Source organism: Aphelocoma coerulescens, chromosome 4, assembly GCF_041296385.1.
Source record: "Aphelocoma coerulescens isolate FSJ_1873_10779 chromosome 4, UR_Acoe_1.0, whole genome shotgun sequence".
NCBI lineage: Eukaryota > Metazoa > Chordata > Aves > Passeriformes > Corvidae > Aphelocoma > Aphelocoma coerulescens.
Window position 1 is genome coordinate 77,491,506 of NC_091017.1, and position 22,493 is coordinate 77,513,998.

The following is a 22,493-nucleotide window of genomic DNA, read 5'->3' on the forward strand; positions in this document are numbered from 1 at the left end:
GCCGTCTGCCTGAGCCTCACGCCCAACAACAGAGACAAAGGGGCCGAGCCCCGCCTCCGCCGTGATTGGCGGCCGCAGCGACCAACCGGAGACGGAGCACCGCCCCCAGGCCCTGACTGACGACGACGCTCGCCAATGGTGGCCCAGCCTCGAGCCGGCGGGGGGCGCGGCCGCCTCCGGCCCGCCCCGGGGGCGGGCGCTCGGCACGGCGCTGCCAATAGGCACACACGCCGGGCTTCTTCTCTCTGATTGGCGGAGCGACCGACCAATCAGCGTCGCCGCTCCCCGCTGCGCAGCACCCCCGCCAATGGGCGCTGCCGGAGAACGCCCCGCCCACTCGGAACGGACCATAATGCACCGTAGGGGAGGTTGGCTTGGGCTGTTCCACAGCGCTGCCGGGGGGAAGTGGGGTCTGTACCATAGTGCTCCGGGGGGGGGGTGCCGGACTGTACCATAACGCTCCCGGGGGGGCGTCTGTCTCCGCCATCCCAACAGACCCATACACGGCTCCTTCACCAACAGCCTTTAATCAGCCCCGCGACACCAGGACTCGCCCCTCCCAGGGCCCTCCTTTATCCCCTCAGGACCACCCCCAGTCCCTGCCGGGGTCCCCAACCCTCTGTGTCTGCGGCGGAGGGGCTGGAGCCCTCTGGAGCTCCACATCCCCCCTGTCCATATCCATCAGGAGGAGCCAGAGCCCCCTGTATCCAAGACGAAGTGCAGCTGTCCAGCTCCCTTGTGTCCATGTGAAGTGGCCACGGTCTCGGTGTCCATGGCACGGGATTTAACGCCCCCTGTTCTGGCCTTCAGGGTCCATGTGGAAGGTCTGGAGCTCCCCACAGTCCTCCAAATCCACGGTGGAAGATCTACAGGTTCCTCTTCCGGCCCTCTGTGTCCGTGTGGAGAATCCAGACGCCCCCCGGCCCTCCCTACGCCCGTACGGCTCGCTGTCCCGGCCCTTTGCATCCACGGCAAAGGATCCGTAGCCCCTAAGGAGGGTCCGTATCCCCCGGCCAGGGTCCGTAGCCCCCCGCAGCCCGCTCTGGGGAGCTCACCCCGGCGTCTGCAGCAGCTGCAGGTTGCGCTGGTAGCAGCCCAGGCTGCAGAGCGGGCGCCCGGTGCGGGCGCAGCTGTAGCGCTTGGGGTTGGGGCAGCCGGGCACGGCGCAGGGCTGGGCGGGGGGCACGGGCGGGGCGGTGGCGGGGGGCAGCGGCAGCGGCAGCCCCACGGGGAAGGACACGGTGATGCCGTCGCCGGCGCTGCGGTAGTGCACGACGGGGCAGGGCGCGGGGCGGGCGCGGCGCTCGCGCAGGGCCCTCACCTTGGCCTTGTGCGTGCGCGTCAGGCGCTCGATGGTCTGGTTCTTGCTCTCCTCGGCCTTGCGGGCGGCCTGGAGCCGCCGGCGCCGCGCCCGCTCCTCCCGCTTCTCCCGCATCTCCTCCGTCACCTCCTTGGCCTTGGCGCCCATGGGCAGCTGCAGCAGGGGCTGGCTCTGCTGCTTGTGCAGCAGCGCGCGCTGCAGGGGCACGGGGGGCGGTCAGGGTGGGGGTGGAGGGGCCTGAGAGACCTCCAGGGGCTCCAAACGGGCTCGCCACCAATTCCAGGGCTCCCCATGGGTTCTAGGCTGGACTCCTGACAGCTCCAGCTCAGCCCCACACCAGTTCTGGGGTCCTTGCAACGCCCCTGGATTCCCTCAGCCATGACCCAGGAGGTCCATGATCCCCCCCAGAACCCCTCAGTCTGCCCCTAGTCCTCCTTCAGCCCTGTCCCAGTGTCCCCACAGCCCCCCACAGCCCTCCATCCCTGCCAGTTTTGGGGCCCCTGCACCCTCCAGCCCTGTCCCAGTGTCTCCAAACCCCTCCAGCCCCTCCCCAGACCTGTGCCAGCAGCTCTGCAGCCCCCACAGCCCCCCTCAGCCCCCCACAGCTCTCCATCCTTGCCAGTTTTGGGGCCCCTGCACCCTCCAGCCCTGTCCCAGTGTCTCCAAACCCCTCCAGCCCCTCCCCAGACCTGTGCCAGCAGCTCTGCAGCCCCCACAGCCCCCCTCAGCCTTGCCCCAGCCCCCCGTGCCCCCTGACCTGCCGGGCTGTCAGGAGGGACTCGTCCACCTCCCTCTTGATGTCGCCGTTGTCGTCCAGCTCCCCCCTCTCGAGGGCCGCCAGCCAGCGCCGCTCCTCCTCCTCTTCTTCCTCCTCCTCCTCTTCCTCCTCCTCCCCCTCCTCGCGGGGAGGGAAGCAGCTCTCGGGGTCCAGCTCGGGCAGTGGGGAGGGGGCCAGGTTGCTGTCCTCATCTGGGGGGGCCGGGATGGGAACAGTCACGGAGCGTAGGGGTCACCCCACGCCGGGGTCGCACTGGTCTGGAGTCATGAGAGGGATCCAGAGCATCCCCCTCCCCACCCAGCCCTCCCTCTGAGCCCCACAATTTCCCCCTCAGGGCTTCCCCTGCCCTCCCCCACAGCCCACCCCCCCCATCCGAGCCCCCCCTGCTCACCCAGCCAGGCCCGGTACTGCTCGATGGGGACCCCCTCGCTGGGCTCCTCCTCGTCCCCTCCCAGCAGTGGGGAGGGGGACGGCGAGTGCGGCCCTTCGGGGACCACCGTGAACGTGGGGACACTGTGTGGGAAGAGAGAGGAGTTTGGGGAGGCTGGTGAGGCCGGGGAGGGGGGTCCCGCTTAGGGGCGGACATGGAAACACGCCCGGCCCAGCCTCCCACCTCCTCCTCGCACATTTTGGAGCTCAGGATCTGCCCCCCAGACCCCCCCACCCAGGTCACCCCTCACCTCTTGGTGCCCAGGATCTGCCCTCCCAGCTTGATCCGGAGCCGGAGCCGCAGCCGGGGCTGCCGGGAGGGTTCGGGGCCCGGGGGCGGCCCCGCCTCGTGGTGGTGCCGCTTCTTGTGCTTTTTCTTGTGCTTCTTGTGTTTCTTCTTGTGGCCGCCATGGCCGCCCGCCTCGACCTCCTGCCCTGTGAGAGGGAACACAGGGTGAGCGAGGGGTCCCTGCGGGCCCTGCCCCGCTGGGGAGTGACTCCGCAGCCCCCCCGGGCCACCCCCGGCCCCACGCCCTCTCACCGTGGCCGCCGGCCTCCATCGCGCCGCGCCGCCAGGCCCTGCGCATCCGGGTGCGGGGGACCCAATTCCGGACGGACCCACTTCCGCCCGAGCTCGCTTCCGCCCGGACTCGCTTCCGCCGTCTGCCCGGAGCTGCTGACGCTGCCGCCGCCATGTTTGAAGTGGGCAAGTGGCGCGCTGTCCCGGGGGGAAACCGCCACCGCGGTGCTTTTGGGCCGCCCGGGGCCAGGTGTGTGAAGGAATTCAGGCGTGAACTCAGGTGTGAACTGTGCAGGTGTGAGCGAAACCACAGGGCGAACACACGGGGTGAACGCGCAGGTGCGTGTTAGTGTGTGAACCCGGGTGGGAACACACCGGTGTGGGTGAAACCGCAGGGTGAATACCCAGGTGTGATCACAGGTGTGAGCTGTGCGTGTCCTGGCGGTCCTGGGGGGCTGTTCCCACCCAGCCGCGGGTCCCGGCGGTCCTGGGGGCAATGGGATGCCGGGGGATAGCGGGAAGGGCAGCGCCAGCAGGTCAGGGGAGGGTCCTTCCCTCTGGCCTGCCCAGCTGAGGCACATCTGGAGTGCTGTGTCCAGGTCTGGGCTCCTCGGGACCAGAGAGACCTGGAGCTCCTGGAGCACGTCCAGAGGAGGCCATGGAGGTGCTTTGGGGTCTGGAGCACTTCCCAGGCTGAAGGTGCTGGGTCTGGTTCGTCCGGAGAGAAGACCGAGAGAGAACCTCATCAATCCATACAAATATCCCAAATACCCACACAGACCCCTCAAACACCCCCCCAAATATCTCAAACACTCGCACATATCACTCATCTCACAGGCAGTCCCACCAATCCGCGCAAAAACCCACAAATCTCTCCCCGGGGTGTCAGGATGGTGCCCCAGGAGGTTTGGCCACGAACTAAACACAAATCCCAGCTCAGCACGAGGCAGAGCTGCTCCCCACGGAGGGGCCAAGCCCTGGCACAGGTCACCCGGCCGTGTGTCACCTCTCCAGGTGGCACCGCCTGGGCGGGGGGGGGGGTAGGGCTGGCACGTCTCCGGAGGGTCCTTCCCACCGCGCCCGCTCCGGGATTCCGGGATTCCCCGTGGGCACACCCGCGTGTGCGGCAGCTCCCCGTGCCCTCCCGTGTCCGCGACACCGGCGCACCCGCACGGCGATGTCACCCCCGCACAGAGATGTCACAGCCCGACACACACGCACAGAGAGACGCCCCCGCCCCCCGCCCGCAGCTGCCGCTGCCCCGGGCCATTGTCCCGCCCGTGCCAGGAGCCGCCGGCACCGATCGCCGCCGCTGCCCCCCCCCCCCCGCCCCGCCGCGGGATCCCGGAGCTCTGCCGGACCGGGAGAGGCGATCCCGGGATCTCCCCCCCGTGCATCCCGGTGTCTCCCATCTGTCCCAGGTGCGCCGGGCGAGCTCCGGGGAACGCTTCGGAGCCCGGGACTCCCTTGACTCTCCCCCCACGCTCCCGGAGCACAGGGACCGCCGGGAGCCCCCGGAATACGGGGACCTCGGGAACCCCCGAAAGCTTCAGACCCCGGGACCCCTCGGAGCGCGGGGACCCCGCGGGACTCCGCCGGGATCTCCCGGAAAGCTCCATAGGACCGGCAACACCGGGACCCCCCCCCCCCCCCACAAGGCTCCGGCGCATTGGGGCCCCCCGAGACTTCCCGGACCCATCGAAAGGCTCCGGAGCCCGGGATCCCCCAAGACCCCCGGGAGTGCCGGGACCCTCCATAAACCTCAGACCCTCCGGATCCCCCGGGACCCTCCGGATCCCCCGGGACCCCCGGGACTCCCGGGACCCCCGCCCATGTTCCGGCGGGACGAGCGCAGCCGCGCCACGGTGGCGCGGGGGTCAGCGCTGGACATGGAACTGCGCCGGGGCCGCTGCTGCCCCCCGGCCCCGGCCTCGCAGGTACGGGAGCACCGGGAGCAGCGGGATCAGCCCGGGCACGAGGCCACGGGGGCGGCCGCTCCCTGCCCCCCGGGTACCCCCGGCCCGTCCCGCTGCCCCGGCCCAGCCGGGAATTCCGGTGGGATCCGGCACAGCGGGAAGCGCCCGCGCCCCCGGCACCCGACGGGGAGGGGGACTGGGAGGACTGGGAGAGACTGGGTGGGACTGGGGGTCGGGGAGGGGACAGGGCGGCTGGGGCGGCTCGCGGTGCCGGGGAGGGGGCGCGGGCAGGTGGCACAGAGGGACAGGGCGTGCAGGGCACACGGGGCACTTGGGGGGTCCTGGTGCGTCCGGGGGCTCCTGGTTCAGCCCAAACCAGCTGCGTTTGGGAGGCCCAGTGCGTATGGGTGGGGTCCTGGCATCTTTCTGGGGGTCCCAGTTCGCGGGAGGATCTTGGTGGATACTGGGAGTCCCAGTTCACCCGGTACCAGCTGCATTTTGGGGGTCCCAGTGCACTGTGGGGTTCCCGGTGCATGCGGGAGGAGGGGGGGTGGTCTTGGTGCGTTCGGGGGTTCCAGTTCACCCAGTCCCAGCTGCCCACTGAGGGGTCCTGGTGTACTGGGGGGGTCCCAGTTCACCTGGTACACCCACACTCGGGGGGTCCCGGTGCAGCTGGGGAGTCGTGATGCATATTGGGGGGGTCCCAGTGCATTTGGGGGGGGGTTCCAGTGCATCCTGGGGTGGATCTGGTGCATTTTGAGGGCTCCTGGTACACTTGGGGGGGGAAGGTCCCGGTGCATACGGGGGGTCCCGGTCTGTCAGTACCAACCGCACTTGGCGGGCCCGGGTTCTCTTGGGGGGCTCCCGGTTCACTCGAGGGTGTCTCGGTGCCCTCGGGGGTCGTCCCGGTGCATTTGAGGCCATCCCGGTGCGCTTGGGGGAGGTCCCGGTGTATCTCGAGGAGTCTCGGTTCACTCGGGGGGGAGGGGGGGGTATTGGGGGGGGTCGCCGTCCCCCGGTACCAGCTGCACACGGAGGGTCCCGGTCCAGCTGGGGCAATCCCGGTGCCCCCGGGGGAGGGTCCCGCCCCCCCCCCCCGCACCGCGCTTTTCCCCCCAGCAGGGGGCGCCCCCCGCCCATTCCCGGTGTCCCGGAGCCCCGCGGGGGGGGGCGGGGGGGACACGGAGGCGGCTCCTGGGAGAAGCGGGGGGGGACACGGGGAATGGGGGACACGGGGCGGGACATGGGGCGGGGGCGGCCGCCGCTTCCTGTGCGCGATCGCGGCGGAGCGAGAGCGGCCGGAGGTACCGGGAATGGGGGGCAGCGCTGCACCGGGGGGTGGGGGGCGCGGGGGGCGTGAGGGGGGAAGGGGTCCCGGTGCCGGTTCCTACGGGGGCTCCGTTCCCCGTCTCCCCCGCACGGGACCCCGTCTACTCCTCCCACGCCTCCCACCCCCTCCCCCAGTGCCGTTCCCGGAGCCCCGTTCCGCACCCCTGGGCAGTTGTGTCCCCCCTTCCCGCACCCCTTTTCCCGTCCCCGGTACCCCCAGGCTCTGCACCCTGACCCCGGCACCCCCCGTCGCACCCCCGCACCTCGAACCTTGCACCCCGTCCTCTGCCTGCACCCCTTGTCCTGTCTCCCGTCCCCTGCACCCCAAACCCTGCACCCCGTCTTGTGCCCTGCACCCCAAACCCTGGAACCCTTTGTCCTGCGCCCCGTCCCCTGCACCCCATCCTCTCCCTGCACCCCTTCCCCGCCCCCCAGCTCGTCTCCCCTCCCCCGCATCCCTTATCCCCTCGCTGCACCCCAAACCCTGCACCCCATCTTGCCCCCTGCACCCTCTCCTGCCCCCCTAATCCCTTCCCTGCCCCCCCAAAACCCTGCCCCTCCTTTCCCATCCCCACACTCCATCTTGTCTCCCGCACCTCATTTTCTCCGCCCCTCCCCTTGTGCCCTGCACCCCAAACCCTGCACCCCAAACCCTGCACTCCCTCCCTGCCCCAATCCCCCCCCTGCACCCCAAACCCTGCCCCATTATGTCCCCAAAGCCTGCACCCCATCCTTCCCCCCATATCCAGTCCCTGCACCCCCTCCTCTCCCCGCACCCCAGATCTCATCCCTGCACCCCTTCCTGACCCCCATCCCCCATCCTTTGCACCCCACCTTGCCCCTGCACCCCTTCCCTGACCCCTTATCCCCTTCCCCTGCACCCCAAACCCTGCCCCCATCTCTTCCCTTGCCCGCCCGCCATATCCTCTGCCCGCACCCCAAAACCTTCCCCTTCTCGCCCCCCAAATTCATCCACCCCTCCCTGCACCCCAAACCCAGCCCACCCCATCCCAACCCCCCCCCGCCCCTCCCGTCCCCCCCGCCCCCGCTGCCCTTTCCCGCACAGTTCCCCCCTTGTTCCCTGGGAGGGGGCGGCGATTTGGGGAAGCCAAACAACGTGGACGCTCCCCCCCCTCCCAGATTCCACGGACGGCCCCCCCAAACACGTGGGGGACCCCCCAAATTCCCACGGGGAAGGCCATAAAATCCCCCTTTTCTCCCCGCAGCCACCTCGGTGTGTGTGTGTGGGGTGGGGGTGCCCCCACTACACCCCAGCGCTGGATGCGGCGGGACCCCCTTGGGGGGCTTTGGGGGGACCCCCCAAAATAGCTGGGGGGGTTCCGGGGGTCCCGATGGAGGTGGGGGGGGGCCGCCGGCTGCGGATCCTGGAGGATCTCAACATGCTCTACATCCGCCAGATCGCCGCCAGCATCCAGGTGGGAATTTTGGGGGACCCCCTTCTCCCCCCCCATCCCGACTCCAAATCCGCGATCCCCCGGGACCCCCCGGAACCCCCGGACCCCGGGTTTCCCGGGGTCCGGGGGTTCCGGGGGGTCCCGGGGGTCCCGGGAATATGGAATGCGCTCCTCATCCCATAGGATTCACCCCCTCATGAACCCCCAAAACCACGAGAGGGGGGATTTTGGGGTGGTCCCGCTCCCCCTGTTTCCCGCGGGGGGTTATTTATAGGTGATGACGTCACTGGAGGGGGGTGGGGGGGACGACGACAGGGGCGGGATCGGGATCGGGATTAGGATCGGGATGGAGGAGCAGGAGGTACCGGGAAGGAGTTGTGGGGCTGAGGGAGGTCGGTGGAGGGGATCGGGTGTTTTGGGGGGGGGGGTGCTGAGGGGTTTATGGGGTGCGGGATGTGTTTGTGGGGTGCGCGGTAAATCCGTGGGGCGAGTGGTTCCCCCGTAGGGTTCAGGATGGATCTGTGGGGTGCGTGGTTCTCCTAGGGGGGGCTGGATGAGTTTGTGGGGTGCGTGGCCTGCCTTTGGGGTGCACAGCTCCCCCGTGGGGTGCAAGATGGATCTGTAGGGCACGTGGTTCCTTTATGGGGCGCACAGTGTGTTTGTGGGGTGCACGGTTCCCCCGTGGGGTGCAGGAATAATTTGTGGGGTGCCTCGTAAACCGATGGGGTGCACGCTGGATCCGTGGGGTGCGTGGCTCTGCAATGGGGTCCATAATGTGTTTGTGGGGTGCGCGGTCTGCTTTTGGGGTTCACGGATTCCCCGTGGGGTACGCGATGCGTCCGTGGGGTTCCTGACAAATCTGTGGGCTACACGACGTGTTTGTGGGGTGCCTGGTAAATCTATGGGGTGCACGATGTGTGGGTGCAGCTGGGGCCCCTAATGCCACAGGGACCACCAAGGATGCATGGTCAGGACCTTATAAGGGCAGGGCTGAGACCCCCAAACCAGTGTGGGACCCCCCCTCCCGTGTGTGCAGGGCTGGCACCCCTGTGCATGGCCGGGACCCCCGGGGGGACATGGCTTGTGGGGTGCTTGGGTCCCCTATACCCAGCAGGTGCCTCCAGCCCCCCAATCCCCTCCGGACCCTCCCAAACCCCAAATGTGGGGAGGAGCTGGAGCTGCTGTGGGTATGGGAAGGGTTTTGGGACCCCCCTGATCCCCCAAATGTGCCCTGTTCTCAGGATCCAGAGCTGCTGTGGGAGCGGGAGGAGCTCTGGGATCCCCCTGACCCCCCCAAATGTGCCCCGTTCGCAGGAGCGGGCTCTGGAGTGGGCGCTGCGGGTGCGGGAGGGGTTTTGGGCTCCCCTGACCCCCCCAAATGTGCCCCGTTCACAGGAGCGGGCTCTGGAGCGGGCGCTGCGGGTGCGGGAGGGGTTTTGGGTTCCCCTGACCCCCCTAAATGTGCCCCGTTCGCAGGAGCCGGAGCTGCAGCGGGCTCTGGAGCGGGCGCTGCGGGTGCGGGAGGGGGCCCGGCGGCTGCTCCCCGCCTGCAGCCGCCCCGAGCAGGCGCTGGAGACCACCAAGACCCTGGTGCTGTGCGATGCCAGGGTGGTCGCGGCGGGGGGGGAGCTGCAGCGGCGCCAGGAGGCTCGGCTGAGGGGGGCCCGGCGGTGAGGGACCCCAAAAATGATGGGGGAGGGCATTGGGTACCCCAAGGGACGCCCAAAGCTGCAGAAGGTGCCCTATGGAGCCCCGAAATTGGAGGGGGAATGGAGGAGCCCACAGGGTGGCGAGGGGCACCCCAAAATGGGGGGGGGGGGGGGGATGGGGGACCTCATGGAGGGGTGTGGTGGGGAGGGTCCCCAAAATCTGGGGAGGGGTTTTGAGGACCCCTTGGGGGTTGTGGTGGTGAGGGACACCCCAAAACATGGGGGGGAACATCGGGGACATGGCAGCGAGGGGACCCCTAAAACGCAGAGGGTGGGATGAGGGACCCTGTGGGTGAGGGACACCCCGAAACCTGGGGGGAATTGGGGAACGCAGGAGAGCACAGCTGTGGGGGTGCGGTGGCAGGAGCCACCCCAAAGCTGGGGAGAGCACCCCAAAAACCTGGGGGGAGCTTTGCTGACCCCCTCCCGTGCCCCCGCAGCCCCTCGGACGCCGGGCCCGGGGCTGAGCGGGTGCCGTGCCGGGGCACTGTCTGCATCTCAGGTATGGGGGGGCCGGGGGTCCCGGGGGAGTTCTGGGGAGGGGGGACCCCATCCTCTCTGCCTGCCCGCCCTGGGGCACCGTGTGCATTTTTGGTGGGGGGTCTGGGGGTGTCTCAGGGGGTCTTACCCCCCTCACGCCCCCCCACCCCAGATTTGCGCATCCCGCTGATGTGGAAGGACACCGAGTACTTCAGGAACAAGGGGGGTGAGTGCTGGGGCGCTGGGGGTGCCCCCTTTTTCCCTGTGACCCCCTCTGTGACCCCCCCTGATCCCCAGTGCCCCCCCAGAGCTGCACCGCTGCGCCGTGTTCCTGCTGCTGCAGGTGGGGGCCGAGATCCACGACACCCCCACGGTGCTGGTGGACCGCACCCTCACTGACATCTGCTTCGAGGGCGCCGTGCTCTTGTGAGGGGGGGCGCGGGACCCCCGACACCCTCACACCCCTCCCTGGGACCCCCCTATGGGACCCTCGACACCCCCACACCCCCCCGTGGGACCCCTCAGCTTCTCTATGGGGGCCCCTGACCACCCCAATAAGCCCCCATGGGATCCCTGATCTCTCCCATGGGACCCCCAACCCACCCCACAGGACCCCTGACCACCCCTCCCCTTTGGGACCCCTGACCACCTCCACACCCCCCCAGGGACACTGACACCCCCCATGGGACCCCAGATCACTCTGGTTCCCTCCCCAGGGACCCCTGCCACCACCAAACCCCCCCTGGGGACCCCCACCCTCATCTGCCTCCCTCCAGGGGACCCCTGGCCCCCGTCTGGGGACCTCTGACCACTTCGGAGGGTGACCCCTGCCCTCCTCTGCCCCTCCCTGGGGACCCCTGCCCACCCCTGGGAGGGACCCCTGCCCCACACCTCCCCTCTGGGACCCCCCTGTCGGTGTCCCCCCTGTCCGTGGGGTGTCCGTGGGGGTGTCCCCTGCTCTCGCTGACCCCGCTGTGCCCCCCAGCTCCGAGGCGGGCCCCGATTTCGAGCTGAAGGTGGAGCTGTACAGCGCCGGGCTGCCCGGCGGGGGGGCGCAGGGCAGCACCCCCAAAAAGCTGGCCACGCGCCTCAGCACCTCCCTGGGCCGCTCCTCCGGGCGCCGGGCACGGGCGGCCATGGAGGGGGGGCCCGGCAGCCCCCCGGGCACCGGCGGCACCGGGGCACTGCTGCTGCCACCCCCCGGCGTCCCGTGAGTACCCCCGAGACCCCCCCCGGTACACCCCCACCCCCCCCGTGTGTGCCCCATGTCCCCCCTGTGCCCCCAAACCCCCCCCATCCTCCCCGACCCCCCACAGACCCCCTCCACCTCCCCGTGGCGCCGCTCTGACCCCCTCCATGGTGTCCCCCGCGTGTCCCCGGTGCACACACCCCCTGTGCCCCCCAAGACCCCCCGCAGTGTCCCCCTGACCCCCCCTGGTGTCCCCCAGGTGTCCCCAGTTCCAGCTCCTGGCCCACGCCGCGCTGTCCCTGGCGCAGGTGCACGACGGGTTCCGCACCCACGACCTGGTCATCGCCGCCGACGGTCAGTGGGGCCCCACGGCACCCCAAAACACCCCAGGGCACCCTAAAACACCCCACGGCACCCGATAACACCCCGTGACCACCCTGTAACACCCCACAGCACCCCATGGTACCCCATAACACGGGGAATGGGGCTGGGACAGATGGAGAAGGATCTGGGGGTCCTGGCAGGGTGGAGAGGGAGATCTTGGGGTCCTGAAAGGGTGTGGGTGGGGTCTGGCGTCTAGGTGAACGGGGGTCCTGGCAAGAGGAGGAGGTGGGTCTGGGCTCCTTTTGGGGTTTGGGGATCCCCCTCAACCCCCAAGACCCTCATGTGTCCCCTTCCCAGAGCAGAGCCCCTGCTGGAAGGGTTTGGGGTCGGTGTGGGGGTCCCTCGCAGCCCCTCCCAGCCCCTCCATGTCCCCCCGTGTCCCCCCGTGTCCCCCCCAGAGCAGAGCCCCTGCTGGGAGGGTTTGGGGTCGGTGTGGGGGTCCCTCGCAGCCCCTCCATGTCCCCCCGTGTCCCCCCGTGTCCCCTCTAGAGCCGAGCCCCTGCTGGGAGGGTTTGGGGTGGTGTGGGGGTCCCTCCCAGCCCCTCCCAGCCCCTCCATGTCCCCCCGTGTCCCCCCGTGTCCCCCCCAGAGCAGAGCCCCTGCTGGGAGGGTTTGGGGTCTGTGTGGGGGTCCCTCGCAGCCCCTCCATATCCCCCCGTGTCCCCCCCAGAGCAGAGCCCCTGCTGGGAGGGTTTGGAGTCGGTGTGGGGGTCCCTCGCAGCCCCTCGCAGCCCCTCCATGTCCCCCCGTGTCCCCCCGTGTCCCCCCGTGTCCCCCCCAGAGCAGAGCCCCTGCTGGGAGGGTTTGGGGTGGTGTGGGGGTCCCTCGCAGTCCCTCGCAGCCCCTCCATGTCCCCCCGTGTCCCCCCGTGTCCCCCCGTGTCCCCCCCAGAGCAGAGCCCCTGCTGGGTGCCCCTCTATGGCCGCATGTGCTGCCGCCTGGCGGCCAGGCCGAGCTGCATGGACACGGCCGCGGCGACCGGGACCCTGCGGCTGCAGGTGAGGGACGGGAACGGCACCGGGAACGGCGCCGGGAACGGCACCGGGAACGGCACCGGGAACGGGAGAGAGGGGTGGGATAGAGGGATGGATGTATTAACATCCCGGTGGGAACAGGGACCCTGCGGCTGCAGGTGAGGGACGGGAACGGCACCGGGAACGGCATCGGGAATGGGATCAGGAATGGGATCGGGAATGAGAGAGAGGGGTGGGATAGAGGGATGGGATGTATTAACATCCCGGTGGGAACAGGGACCCTGCGGCTGCAGGTGAGGGACGGGAACGGCACCGGGAACGGCATCGGGAATGGGAACGGGAATGGGATTGGGAATGAGAGAGAGGGGTGGGATGGGGAATGGGGGAGGGAGGTGGGATAGAGGAATGGGATGTAGGGATGGGATAAAGAAATGGGATACAGGGATGGGATAGAGGGATGGGATATAGGAATGGGATAGAGGGATGGGATATAGGAATGGGATATAGGGATGGGATAAAGAAATGGGATAGAGGGATGGGATAGAGGGATGGGATAGAGAAATGGGATATAGGAATGGGATATAGGGATCAGATATAGAGATGGGATAGAGAAATGGGATAGAGGGATGGGATAGAGGGATGGGATATAGGGATGGGATAGAGAAATGGGATATAGGGATGGGATAGAGGGATGAGCTGCATGAACATCCCCACAATAATGGGGACCCTGTGGCTACAGGTGAGGGAACGGGATAGAGGGAATGGGATTGGGAATGGGATAGAGGGATGGGATGTATCAACACCCCTGTGGTAACTGGGACTCTGTGGCTGCAGCAGGGGAACGGGATCGGGCATGGGAAAGGGGTGGGATAGAAGGGTGGATATGGGGACACAGATAAGGGGGGATGGGGGTGGGTAGAGAGATGGGGACAAGGATGAGACCAGGACAGGGATGGGGACAAAGATGGGCATGGAATGTGGTCAGACAGAGAGGAATGGGATGAGGACAGTGACGTGCATGGGAACAAGAACAGGGACAGACACAAGGGTAGGACAGAGATGGGAAGGGACAAGAAGAGGGACAGGGGATGGGAATGGGTTGGGATGAGAATGGGGACAGAGCTGGGGACAGGCTGGGTGGTGACAGCTCCCGTCCATCCCCACCAGGGGCTCTGGACTGGTGGGGCTGGAGCTGGGGGGATCCCTGTGCTGGGGCTGGCTACAGAATCGGGGGGCACTCTGGTCACCCGCGGGTGCTGACGGCTCCGGGGGTCTCACTGCAGGCGCCAGGGGCTGAGGGGCCGAGCGGGCCCCCCCTGTTCTGCGTCCTGCGGGGCCCGGGGCTGCTCTGCTACGGCAGCGCCGGCGAGGCCGAGGCCGGGCAGGAGCCCAGACTCACCATCGCTGTCACCAAGGTGCGGGGGGCACGGGGGGCACGGGGGGCACAGCGGTGGGGGGCTATGGGGGGCACGGAGGGCTGTGGGGGGTGTGGGGGACTATGGGGTTATGGGGGGTGCAGGGCACACGGGGGCGGGGTGGGTACCGGGAGCAAGGGGGGCTGTGGGGGGCTCTGGGTGGTTGGAGGTTTATGGGATGTTCTGGAGGGGCTGCGGGGTCCAAGGTGTCCCGGTGCCGCAGGACACGCGGGTGCGCGCGGTGGAGTCGGGGGGCCGCGGGCAGCCCCCCGGGGTGGCCGTCACCAACCGGCTGGGCGGGGAGGAGGTGACGCACGCGCTGGTGGCCGAGAGCGTGGCCGAGGCCCAGCGCTGGCTCGAAGCCTTCGGGCAGCACCTCTACGACTTGGGTGAGCCGGGACCCCCAGGATGCCTCCCCCAGATCTGCGGGAACGCCCGTCATCCCTTTGGGACACCCCCTCCCATCCCTGCGGGATCTCCCAGCCCTGTGGGACCCTCCACGTTGGTGGGACCCTGTCCCAGTGGGATCCCCGTTGTTAAAGGACCCCCAGCCCAGTGGGACCCCCTCATCCTGTGGGATCCCCACCCTGGCAAGACCCCAGACCGTCCCTCTGGGACCCATCCCTGCGGGACCCCCACCCTGCAGTACCTCCAACCCCGTGGGACCCCAGTCCTGAGAGCACCCCCATCCCCCTGAGACCCCCATCCCGAGCTGACCCCATGCAACGGGACCCCCATCCCACTGCAATCCCAATCCCAGCTCAATCCCCATCTCGAGAGCACCTGGATCCCGGGGGGCTCTGTCCCACGGCCCCCCCATTGTCCCCGCTCCCGCAGCCCAGTGGAAGCAGTGCTGCGAGGAGCTGATGCGGATCGAGGAGCCTCCCCCGCGCCGCCCCCCGGCCCCGCTGCCCCCCCAGGGCTCCCTCTACCACCAGACGGGTGAGTGGGGTCGGGGGGGGTCTCTCTGGGGGGGGCTCTGCTCTGTCTCCCCCTCTCTGCTCTCTGCTCGCTCCCTAACGCTGCTCTTCTCGCTGTCCCCCCCCCGCTCTGTCCCCCCCCGCCCCATTTCTTTTCCCCCCGCCCCTGCTGCTCTGCCACCCCTCTCCCGCGCCCCCCCAGCCCCGCCGGGCCCCCCCGGGACCCCCCCGGGCGAGGGGCTCCTGCTGCAGGAGAACGTCTCGGCCGAGATCCGGGCGCTGCTCAGCTCCTACTACAGCGACAGGTGATGGGGGGGGGGACACGGGGGGGCCCCCAGACAGCCCCTCCCCCACTGCCACAGCACCCCCAGGATGGCCGTGGGGACTGGGGGGGGGAGAGGGGGAACAGCGAAGGGACCCCCAAACCCCCACCACTACCTGTGAGGGCTGTGGGGCATCCATGGGGGGCTGGGGTGGCACTGGGTGTAATGGGGGGGCCATTCACAGCCCCCACCCCACGGCACAGCAGCCGGGGGTTTGGGGGGGGTCTGGGGATGCCCCTGACCCCGCCGTGACCCCCCCCTTTCCCCTTCCCCCCAGCTATTGACCCCTCCGATGACATCGTGGCGGTGACCGACATCCTGACGCGGCACCGGGGGGGTCCCCAAGCGCCGGGCTCGCCCCCGTGGCTGTCGCTGTTCGAGGGGCCCCCCCTGCGCAGCCCCAGCCCCCCCCGCCGGGGCCGCCCCCGCACCCTGTCCCTCGACGCCCGGCTCAGCACCCTGAAGGGCCGGGGGGGCCCCCCCAAACCCCCCCACTCCAGCTCCTCCAGCAGCGGCAGCAGCAGCCCAGGACCCCCCCAGCGTGACCCCCCCAGACCCCTCCAGTCCAGGGTGTGACCCCCAGCACTTTGGGGAGGGGGAGGGGACAGGGGGGATGGACCCCCCCCACCCTGCTCGCCACAGGGGTTTGGGGGGGCTGGGGGCTCCCAGCTTCTGTTTCTGGGGAGAAACTGGAATTTCTGCCCCTCCCCATGCTGGGGGGGGCTCAGGGCTAAACTCCAAAAAGGGGGGGGGGGGGCTGGTTTCCTTCCCCTCCCCCCACAAGGGTGGGTGCTGGGGACCCCCCCCACCGCAGGGGGGTCCCCCCAGGGTGGGTGCTCAGGGTCTAACCCGGGGAGGGGCACAGGGACCTCCCCCCCCAGTTCTGCTTTCCCTCACCTCTAACCCGGGGGGGACACGACCCCCCCGGCAGCCCCCTCCCCCAATTAATAATGTTCACTAATAATTTGCATTAAAATTTATTTAACAGCTGCTCTGTGTGATTTCGGGGGAGGGGGGGGCGTGGGGGTCCCTGTGCCCGGATGGGGGGGGGCCGTGCCCCCCCATCCTGTGCTGCCACCAGAGGGGGAGGGGTTTTGGGGTGCTGCCCCCTCCCCAAGCTGCTCATTTGGGGTGCAAGTGGGAGGTGGAGGCTGTGCTGGGGGTGTGTGGGGAGGGGGCGTCCATCCTGGGGGCTGTGGTGCCATAGGGGGGGACCCCGCCCCAAAAGGGGGTGCTGGCCCCCCCCCCGCTACACGGCATGAGGGGAGAGGTCCTCGTCCTCGGTGGGGGGGGTGGGGCCCCCCAAAAGCGGTGGGTGGGGGGCGTCACGGGCCAGCAGCAGCGCGAAGCCTGGGGAGAGAGTGGGGTTGAGATGGGGGGGCTGGGGGGGTTGTGGGAGGTTTTGGGGCATTTTGGGTGGGGTTGGGTAGTTTTGGGGGGGTTTACGGGGGAGTTTTGGGGTACCTGGAGTGGCTTTGTGCAGGACGAGGTTCTCGCTGGGCTCATCCCCCTGCAAAGAGTGGGGGGGACTTGAGGGGTCCCTCCACCCCCAGATGTGCCCGCACCCCTCACCAGGGGACTCCACCCCATCTCCCATCCTGCCCCCCACCCCGTTCCCCATCCAGTCCCACCCCAACCCCCAGAACCAGCCCCCAGAGCCGTGTGTTGCCCTCTGCCCCCCCAGCCCCAAAACCTGCAGCCCCCACAGTCCCCGTGCCCCCCATCACCTCCAGCCCCACATAACCCCAGAGCCCCTTTTGGCCCCCCCACACATCTCCCCCAGCCCCCCATCACCCCCAGCCCCCCACCGTACCTGCCCCGGGGGGGGTCTCGGCTCCCAGGGGGCCTCCCAGCCCCCCCACTCGTGCCCCCCGATTCCATTGCGCCCGAAATCCTGGGGGTCCTGCACCGGGCGGGGGGGGCCGGGGCTGTGCGGGGGAGGCCCGGCCGGGGGTATTGGGGACCCCTCCCGCGGGCTGGGGACCCCCTCAACCAGCGGCCCCAGAGATTCCCATGCCGGGGGGCTGGGCAGGGGGGGAGTGTCCGGGAGGGGCCCCTCCTCATCCCGGGGGGGCCTGGGGGGAGACCCCAAGCCGGGAGTGCTGGAAGGAGGGAGGGGCTCTACCCCATAAGTGCTTTCAGAAGACCCCGACCCAGAGGGGCCAGGGGGGACCCCCATCCGGGGGGGGCTGGGAGGGGGCCCAGACATGGCAGAGGGGGACTCTGACCCGGTGGTGGCAAAACTGGGGGTCCCCAAGGTGGCAGAGGGAGGGGTCCCAGTTCCCATGGGGCTGGAAGGGGTCCCAGTGGTGGCACTTTGGGGGGTGCCCGACACCACAGGGCTGGGGGGGCTCCGTGGGGCGGCAGAGGGAGGGGTCCCTGTCCCCCCAGGGCTGGGGAGAGTCCCGGTGGTGGTACTTTTGGGGGTCCCCGTCCCCACAGGACTGGTGGCAAGGGGGGACCCTGCTCGGGCTGGGCTGGAGGGGGTCCCCAGGGTGCCACATTGTGGGGTCCCTGTCCCCACAGCACTGAGGGGGGTCCTGGTGGTGGCACTTTGGGGGGTCCCCGTCCCCACAGGACTGGTGGCATGGGGGGACCCTGCTCGGGCTGGGCTGGAGGGGGTCCCCAGAGCGGCAGAGGGAGGGGTGCCCCTGCCCGTGGGGCTGGCGAGGGTCCCGCTGGTGGCACATTGGGGGGTCCCTGTCCCCGCGGGGCCGGGGGGCAGAGGCGGCGGCAGCCGGCGGGGGCTGGGGGGCGGTGCCCCCCTGGAGGCGCCGGGCGGGGGGGTCTGGGGGGGCTCCGGCCGGCGGAAGATGAAGGCGGATTCCGTCAGGCTGCGCTGGTACCGCAGGAAGGGCCGGCGGGCACCTGGCGGAAAGCGGGAGGTCAGCAGGGACCCCCAGAGCCCTCCGTGCCCCCCAACCCCTCCATGGCACCTACCGGGGGTGCTGCCGGGCAGCGGCGACGTGGACGTGGAGCCCGAGCGCTCCCGCTGCCGAAAGAATTCCCGGGGGTTCTGGGTGCGCTGGGAGACCAGGATGGCGGCTTCCTGCGGGATCGGGGGGTCAGCGGGGGTGTGGCACAGGGCGCCGTGCGGCACCACGGCAGGGCCGGTGGCCCCGTGGCCCGGGGGCAGGGAGGGACCCGGTCCCGACACTCACGGCAGCCGTCCCGCTGACCCCGCTGCGCCCCCCGCGCTCCCGCTCGGCCGCCTCCTGCTCCCGCTGCTGCTGTTCCTGCGGGACATAGCGGCGATGGGAAACAAGGATCCCTCAGGATGGAGCCCTCGCATCTCCCCAGGTTAGACCCCCCACCCCGGATCCCCCTGAAATAAACCCCCTGTATTCCTTGCGATGGACCCGCTCGATCCCTCAGGATGGACACCCCAGATTCCCTGGGATGAACCCCTTCAGATTCCCCAGGATAGACCCCTAGAACCTCCTGGATCCCCTGGGAAGAACCCCCTGGATCTCTTCAGGATGGAACTCCTGGATCACCCGGGATGGATGTCCCAGATCCCGCCCCCTCCCCCCTCCCTAGATCCCGCAGGATGGGACCCACAGATCCCCTAGGATGAACCCCCTGGATCCTGCTGGGATGGAGCCCTCTTATCTCCCACGACAGACTCCCCCGATCCCCCTGAGACCCTCCCCGTTCCAGCCCCCTTCCCGCTCACCCATCGCTCCTGCTCCTTCCTCCGCTCCTCCGCGTCCAGCCGCGCCTGCTCCTGCCTGCGGGGCCGGGAGTTCGGGCGTCAGGGAGGCATTATAGGGATGGGACACGAGGATGGGACATGGCACACGGATGGGAAACACCCGTGGGGTATGGGAATGGGGACACGGGGATGGGACACAGGGATGAGGATGGGGCACGGGGATGGGGACATGGATGGAGACACGGGGCTGGGAGAGGGATGGAGCCCAGCGTTGCCCCTCACCGGCGCTCCTCGATGAGCCGCTCCCGCTCCTGCAGCCGCCGCTCCCGCTCCGCCGCCTGCAGCCGCTCCTCCTCCATGCGCTCCCGCTCCCAGCGCCGCCGCTGCTCCCGCTCCCGCTGCCGCTCCTGCTCCTTCCGCTGCTGCTCCTCGCGCTGCGCACGCACCGGGATCAGCGCCGGGAGCCAGCACCGGGACCTGGACCGAGAACTCACCCGCCCCGGCACCAGGAGCGGCACTGGGACCCCTCTGCCATCGGCACCGGCACGGAGAACCGGCACCGGGACTGGGAGCCCGCCACACTTCACACTGGGGCTCTCGCAGCCTCGGCACCAGGACCAGGACCGGGACCCCATCGACCCCAACACCAGCACTGGCACCAGAACCCCCCTCGGTCTCGGCACTGGGACCGGGACCCCACTGCACTCCACCCCGGGACTGGGACCCCCACCAAGCTCGGCACCGGGACCCCTGGGCTCAGCCCCTGGCAACCCCAGCCCGAGGCAGCAGCCGTGACCCCATTCCTGGGATACCGGGGGACGGTGGGGACTTCCCAGCCCTTCCGCAGCCCCCCGACACCTCACCTCAGCCTGTTCCCAGAAGGAATCGCGCTGGGTGCGCTGGAGCTCCAGCGCCGGGTTGGTCTTGCGGTAGTTGGTTCCCTGGGGAGCACAGGCGGGTCAGGGTGGGACCCCCAGAACCCCCCAACAACCCCCTGCCCAGGGACTCCCGGGAAGGGTGACCGAGCACCCATCGCCCCCCAGGTGTCCTCCCCATTCCCGCGGGGACATCGCCCCACCGAGACCCCCACTCACCACCAGCTCCGGGGTGTCCTGGGGGGTCCTCCTGGGGGGGCGAGGGGCGGGGGGCTCCAGCTGTGCCAGCACTCGGCGCAGCCCCTCCAGCGTCACCTCCTCGGAGCGGCGGGCGCTGATCACCGCCGTGGCCTCCTGCCGCCGGGAGGGGACGGGATGGGACCGTGCCACCCCTCCCACGGCCCACCCCCCGCATGGATCCACACTCCCCGGGGAATCCGGGCACAATTCCCTCGGACGTGTCAGGCGTGGGACTGGATCCAGACGTGGGGCCGGATCCAGATCCCGGACCCAGACAGATCACCGGAAGCTGTTCCGGGTGATGGGGAGGGCAGGACCCCCCCCCGTCAGGACGGGATGGAGGGGGCAGGGATCCCAACCACAGCTCCGGCACGGCGGCCAAGACTGGGAGCACTGGGAAAGCGGCGGCTGAGTCAGCAGCGCCAGGAATGCGCCCGGGCACAGGCAAAGGTCGGGGCGGCGAGGTGGGGGGGACAGGGGCAGGAATGGGGAACACGGGGGGGGGCGGGGACCCCGACACATCACTCCAGGACCCCCCGAGGGCTCCGTGCCCCCCACTCACCCTGAAGAAGCTCCGGATGGCCGGCAGGTGTCCGGCACACGCCGCCCGCAGCGGTTCTGGCACCTTTTCCCCCACCTGGCACCGCACCCATTGCTCAGTCCGGGGGGGTCCCATGCAGGGGTCCCCCCGAGCTGCTCCCCCGCACTCACCCAGCTGATAAGGACGATCCTGGGGGTGCCAGAACCAGGATCGGGGACCCGGCACAGCCCGTACATGACGCTGCCGACAGAGAATTTCCCAGCGAGCTCATCCGGCCCCCCGGCTGTAAGGAGGGGGGGTCAGAGGGGGTACGGGGGAACTGGGGGGACCCCCCAGTACTCCCCGGCAGCTTCACTCCCGGTACCTCCGGAATCCAGGAGCTTGAGGTCGTGGTGCTTCTCATAGCCAAAGACGGCCCTGGAGGGGGAGAAGGGGGGGGTCAGGGTGGGGGTCAAGGTGGAGGGGTCAGGGTGAACGTCCCACAAGGTCGGGGACCTGCCGGGTTTGGGCACCCCCCGTGTTCCCCCATGCCACCAGCTTGGGATGAATTCATGGAAGTGCCGCCGGCAGCATCCGCCCCCGGGACAATGGGAATGTGGGAAGCGCCGGAGCGGCACGGCCCCCCCCCCAACGACCCCCCCCCCGTGAGGAGGTGCCGGGACCCCCGCCCGGCCCTGGGAAGGCTCCGGGGGCCCCATCCCGGAGGGACCCACACCCCCCCCCCCCCGGCATTTCCAGCGGCTCTGCCCCTCTTTGTTCCCGCGTGGCTCCGGTTCCGGGCGCACGCGGGACACGGCTGGGCACGGCTCCGGCAGCACGCGTGGAGCACGGCGCGGCGGGGCACGTCACGCATGTCACGGCATGTCGCGACAGGCTGCGGCGCCACATGGCGGGACAGAGCCCGGCACGCGGCCGGGCGGGCGCCGGGAGGAGCCGGCGCTGGAGCAGGTCCAGCCGCGCTCCGGGGGCAGAGGGCAATGCCCGGGTGGCCGGTGGCCACAGTGACGGGCGGGCCCGTGACGCCGGGGGGCTGCGAGGCCGATGAGCCCCGGTGCCGTCGCCCCCCACCCCGGAATGGGGGTTTTGGGGGACACCGGCTCGGGCTCCGCGGCACCGGCACCAAAGAGGGGCCAGCCCGGGACCCCCAGCCCTGTCTCGTCCCGGGACCGGCGTCCCCCCGGTGCAGCCGGGCAGAACCCCCCTCACCGCACCCCGGGGTGCTCCTCCACTCCCGCAACCCCCCCGGGGCCCGTCCTGCCCCCGCCCCGGGCGGCGGCGCCGCTCCCACCCCGGCGGCACCGGGAGGGACCGGGCGGGACGGGACGAGACCGTGCGGGACTCCCGGTTCCCAGCGAGGCGGCGCGTAGGGCTCAGTCCTGGGACCCCCATGCGGACGGGCACCCCCGGCCGAGACCCCGGTGCGCCCCGGAGCCCCCGTCCCGGTGCCGGTAACGGTGCCTCTCGGACCGCCCCCGACGCCCCGGCCCGTGCCGGTGCCTGTTCCTGCTCCCGTTCCCGGTCCTGCGTCCGGTGCCTGTCTCGGTGCCCATTTCCAGTCTCGGTCCCCTCTTCCGTTCCCGGCCCCATTCCCCGTTCCCTCTGCCGGGTCCTCATTCCCGGTGCCCTGTTCCTGGTCGTTTCTTCCGTCCCCCTTCCCGGTCTCCATTCCCGGCTGCCGTTCCCTCTCCCGGTGTCCCCCGCCCTCCCATTCTCACCAGTCGGTCGCAGCCCGGGGGTTCCCCACGTCCTCCCGCGCCGCCAGCAGCGCCAGCCGGTACCGCTCCAGCCCCGGCCCCGCCATCCCGATCCCGGGGCCGATCCCGATCCCGGGGCCGATGCCGATCCCGGGGCCGCCGCCGCCCTGTGCCCGCCCCTCCCTCCCCCGCCGCCCCCCCGGCGCTTTCCACCGCCCACGGGCGGCACCGGGCGGGGCGGGGGCGGGAGCGGCCGGGAGGCACCGGGACGGGACGGGCGGCGCTGGGAGCGCTGGGAGCACTGGGAACACTGGGAGCACTGGGGCGCGGGTGCCGGGCCTGGGTCCCGCACTGGGACAGGGTCCCGCACCGGGATGGGGGTCCTG

The 22,493-nt window shown here is 70.1% G+C and overlaps 3 protein-coding genes across 3 annotated transcripts; 1 reads left to right on the forward strand and 2 right to left on the reverse strand.

Annotated features, from left to right (window-relative positions):
- Positions 1-508: 508 nt before the first annotated feature.
- INO80B (INO80 complex subunit B) lies at positions 509-3,223 on the reverse strand. Its single transcript, XM_069012280.1, has 5 exons — positions 3,070-3,223; positions 2,780-2,963; positions 2,491-2,612; positions 2,079-2,290; positions 509-1,516 (listed from the first exon to the last, which is right to left on the reverse strand). The coding sequence occupies exons 1-5, from the start codon at positions 3,221-3,223 to the stop codon at positions 1,052-1,054; spliced, it is 1,137 nt and encodes a 378-aa protein (XP_068868381.1). The 3' UTR covers positions 509-1,051.
- Positions 3,224-6,207: 2,984 nt separating this feature from the next.
- Positions 6,208-16,091, forward strand: RTKN (rhotekin). The gene is given in 14 exon segments (XM_069014811.1): positions 6,208-6,268; positions 7,520-7,539; positions 7,541-7,729; positions 9,185-9,378; positions 9,858-9,919; positions 10,070-10,123; positions 10,206-10,323; positions 10,883-11,107; positions 11,346-11,440; positions 12,362-12,468; positions 13,728-13,859; positions 14,083-14,248; positions 14,697-14,801; positions 15,380-16,091. Coding segments are annotated over 14 exon segments (1,827 nt in total). The 3' UTR covers positions 15,679-16,091.
- LOC138110105 (drebrin-like) lies at positions 16,064-22,269 on the reverse strand. Its single transcript, XM_069014809.1, has 13 exons — positions 22,129-22,269; positions 20,778-20,830; positions 20,584-20,696; positions 20,435-20,509; positions 19,852-19,986; positions 19,621-19,698; positions 19,040-19,191; positions 18,779-18,833; positions 18,264-18,338; positions 18,043-18,151; positions 16,916-17,970; positions 16,567-16,612; positions 16,064-16,452 (listed from the first exon to the last, which is right to left on the reverse strand). Exons 1-13 carry the CDS (start codon positions 22,212-22,214, stop codon positions 16,352-16,354), a joined length of 2,133 nt encoding a protein of 710 aa, XP_068870910.1. The 5' UTR covers positions 22,215-22,269; the 3' UTR covers positions 16,064-16,351.
- Positions 22,270-22,493: the final 224 nt, after the last annotated feature.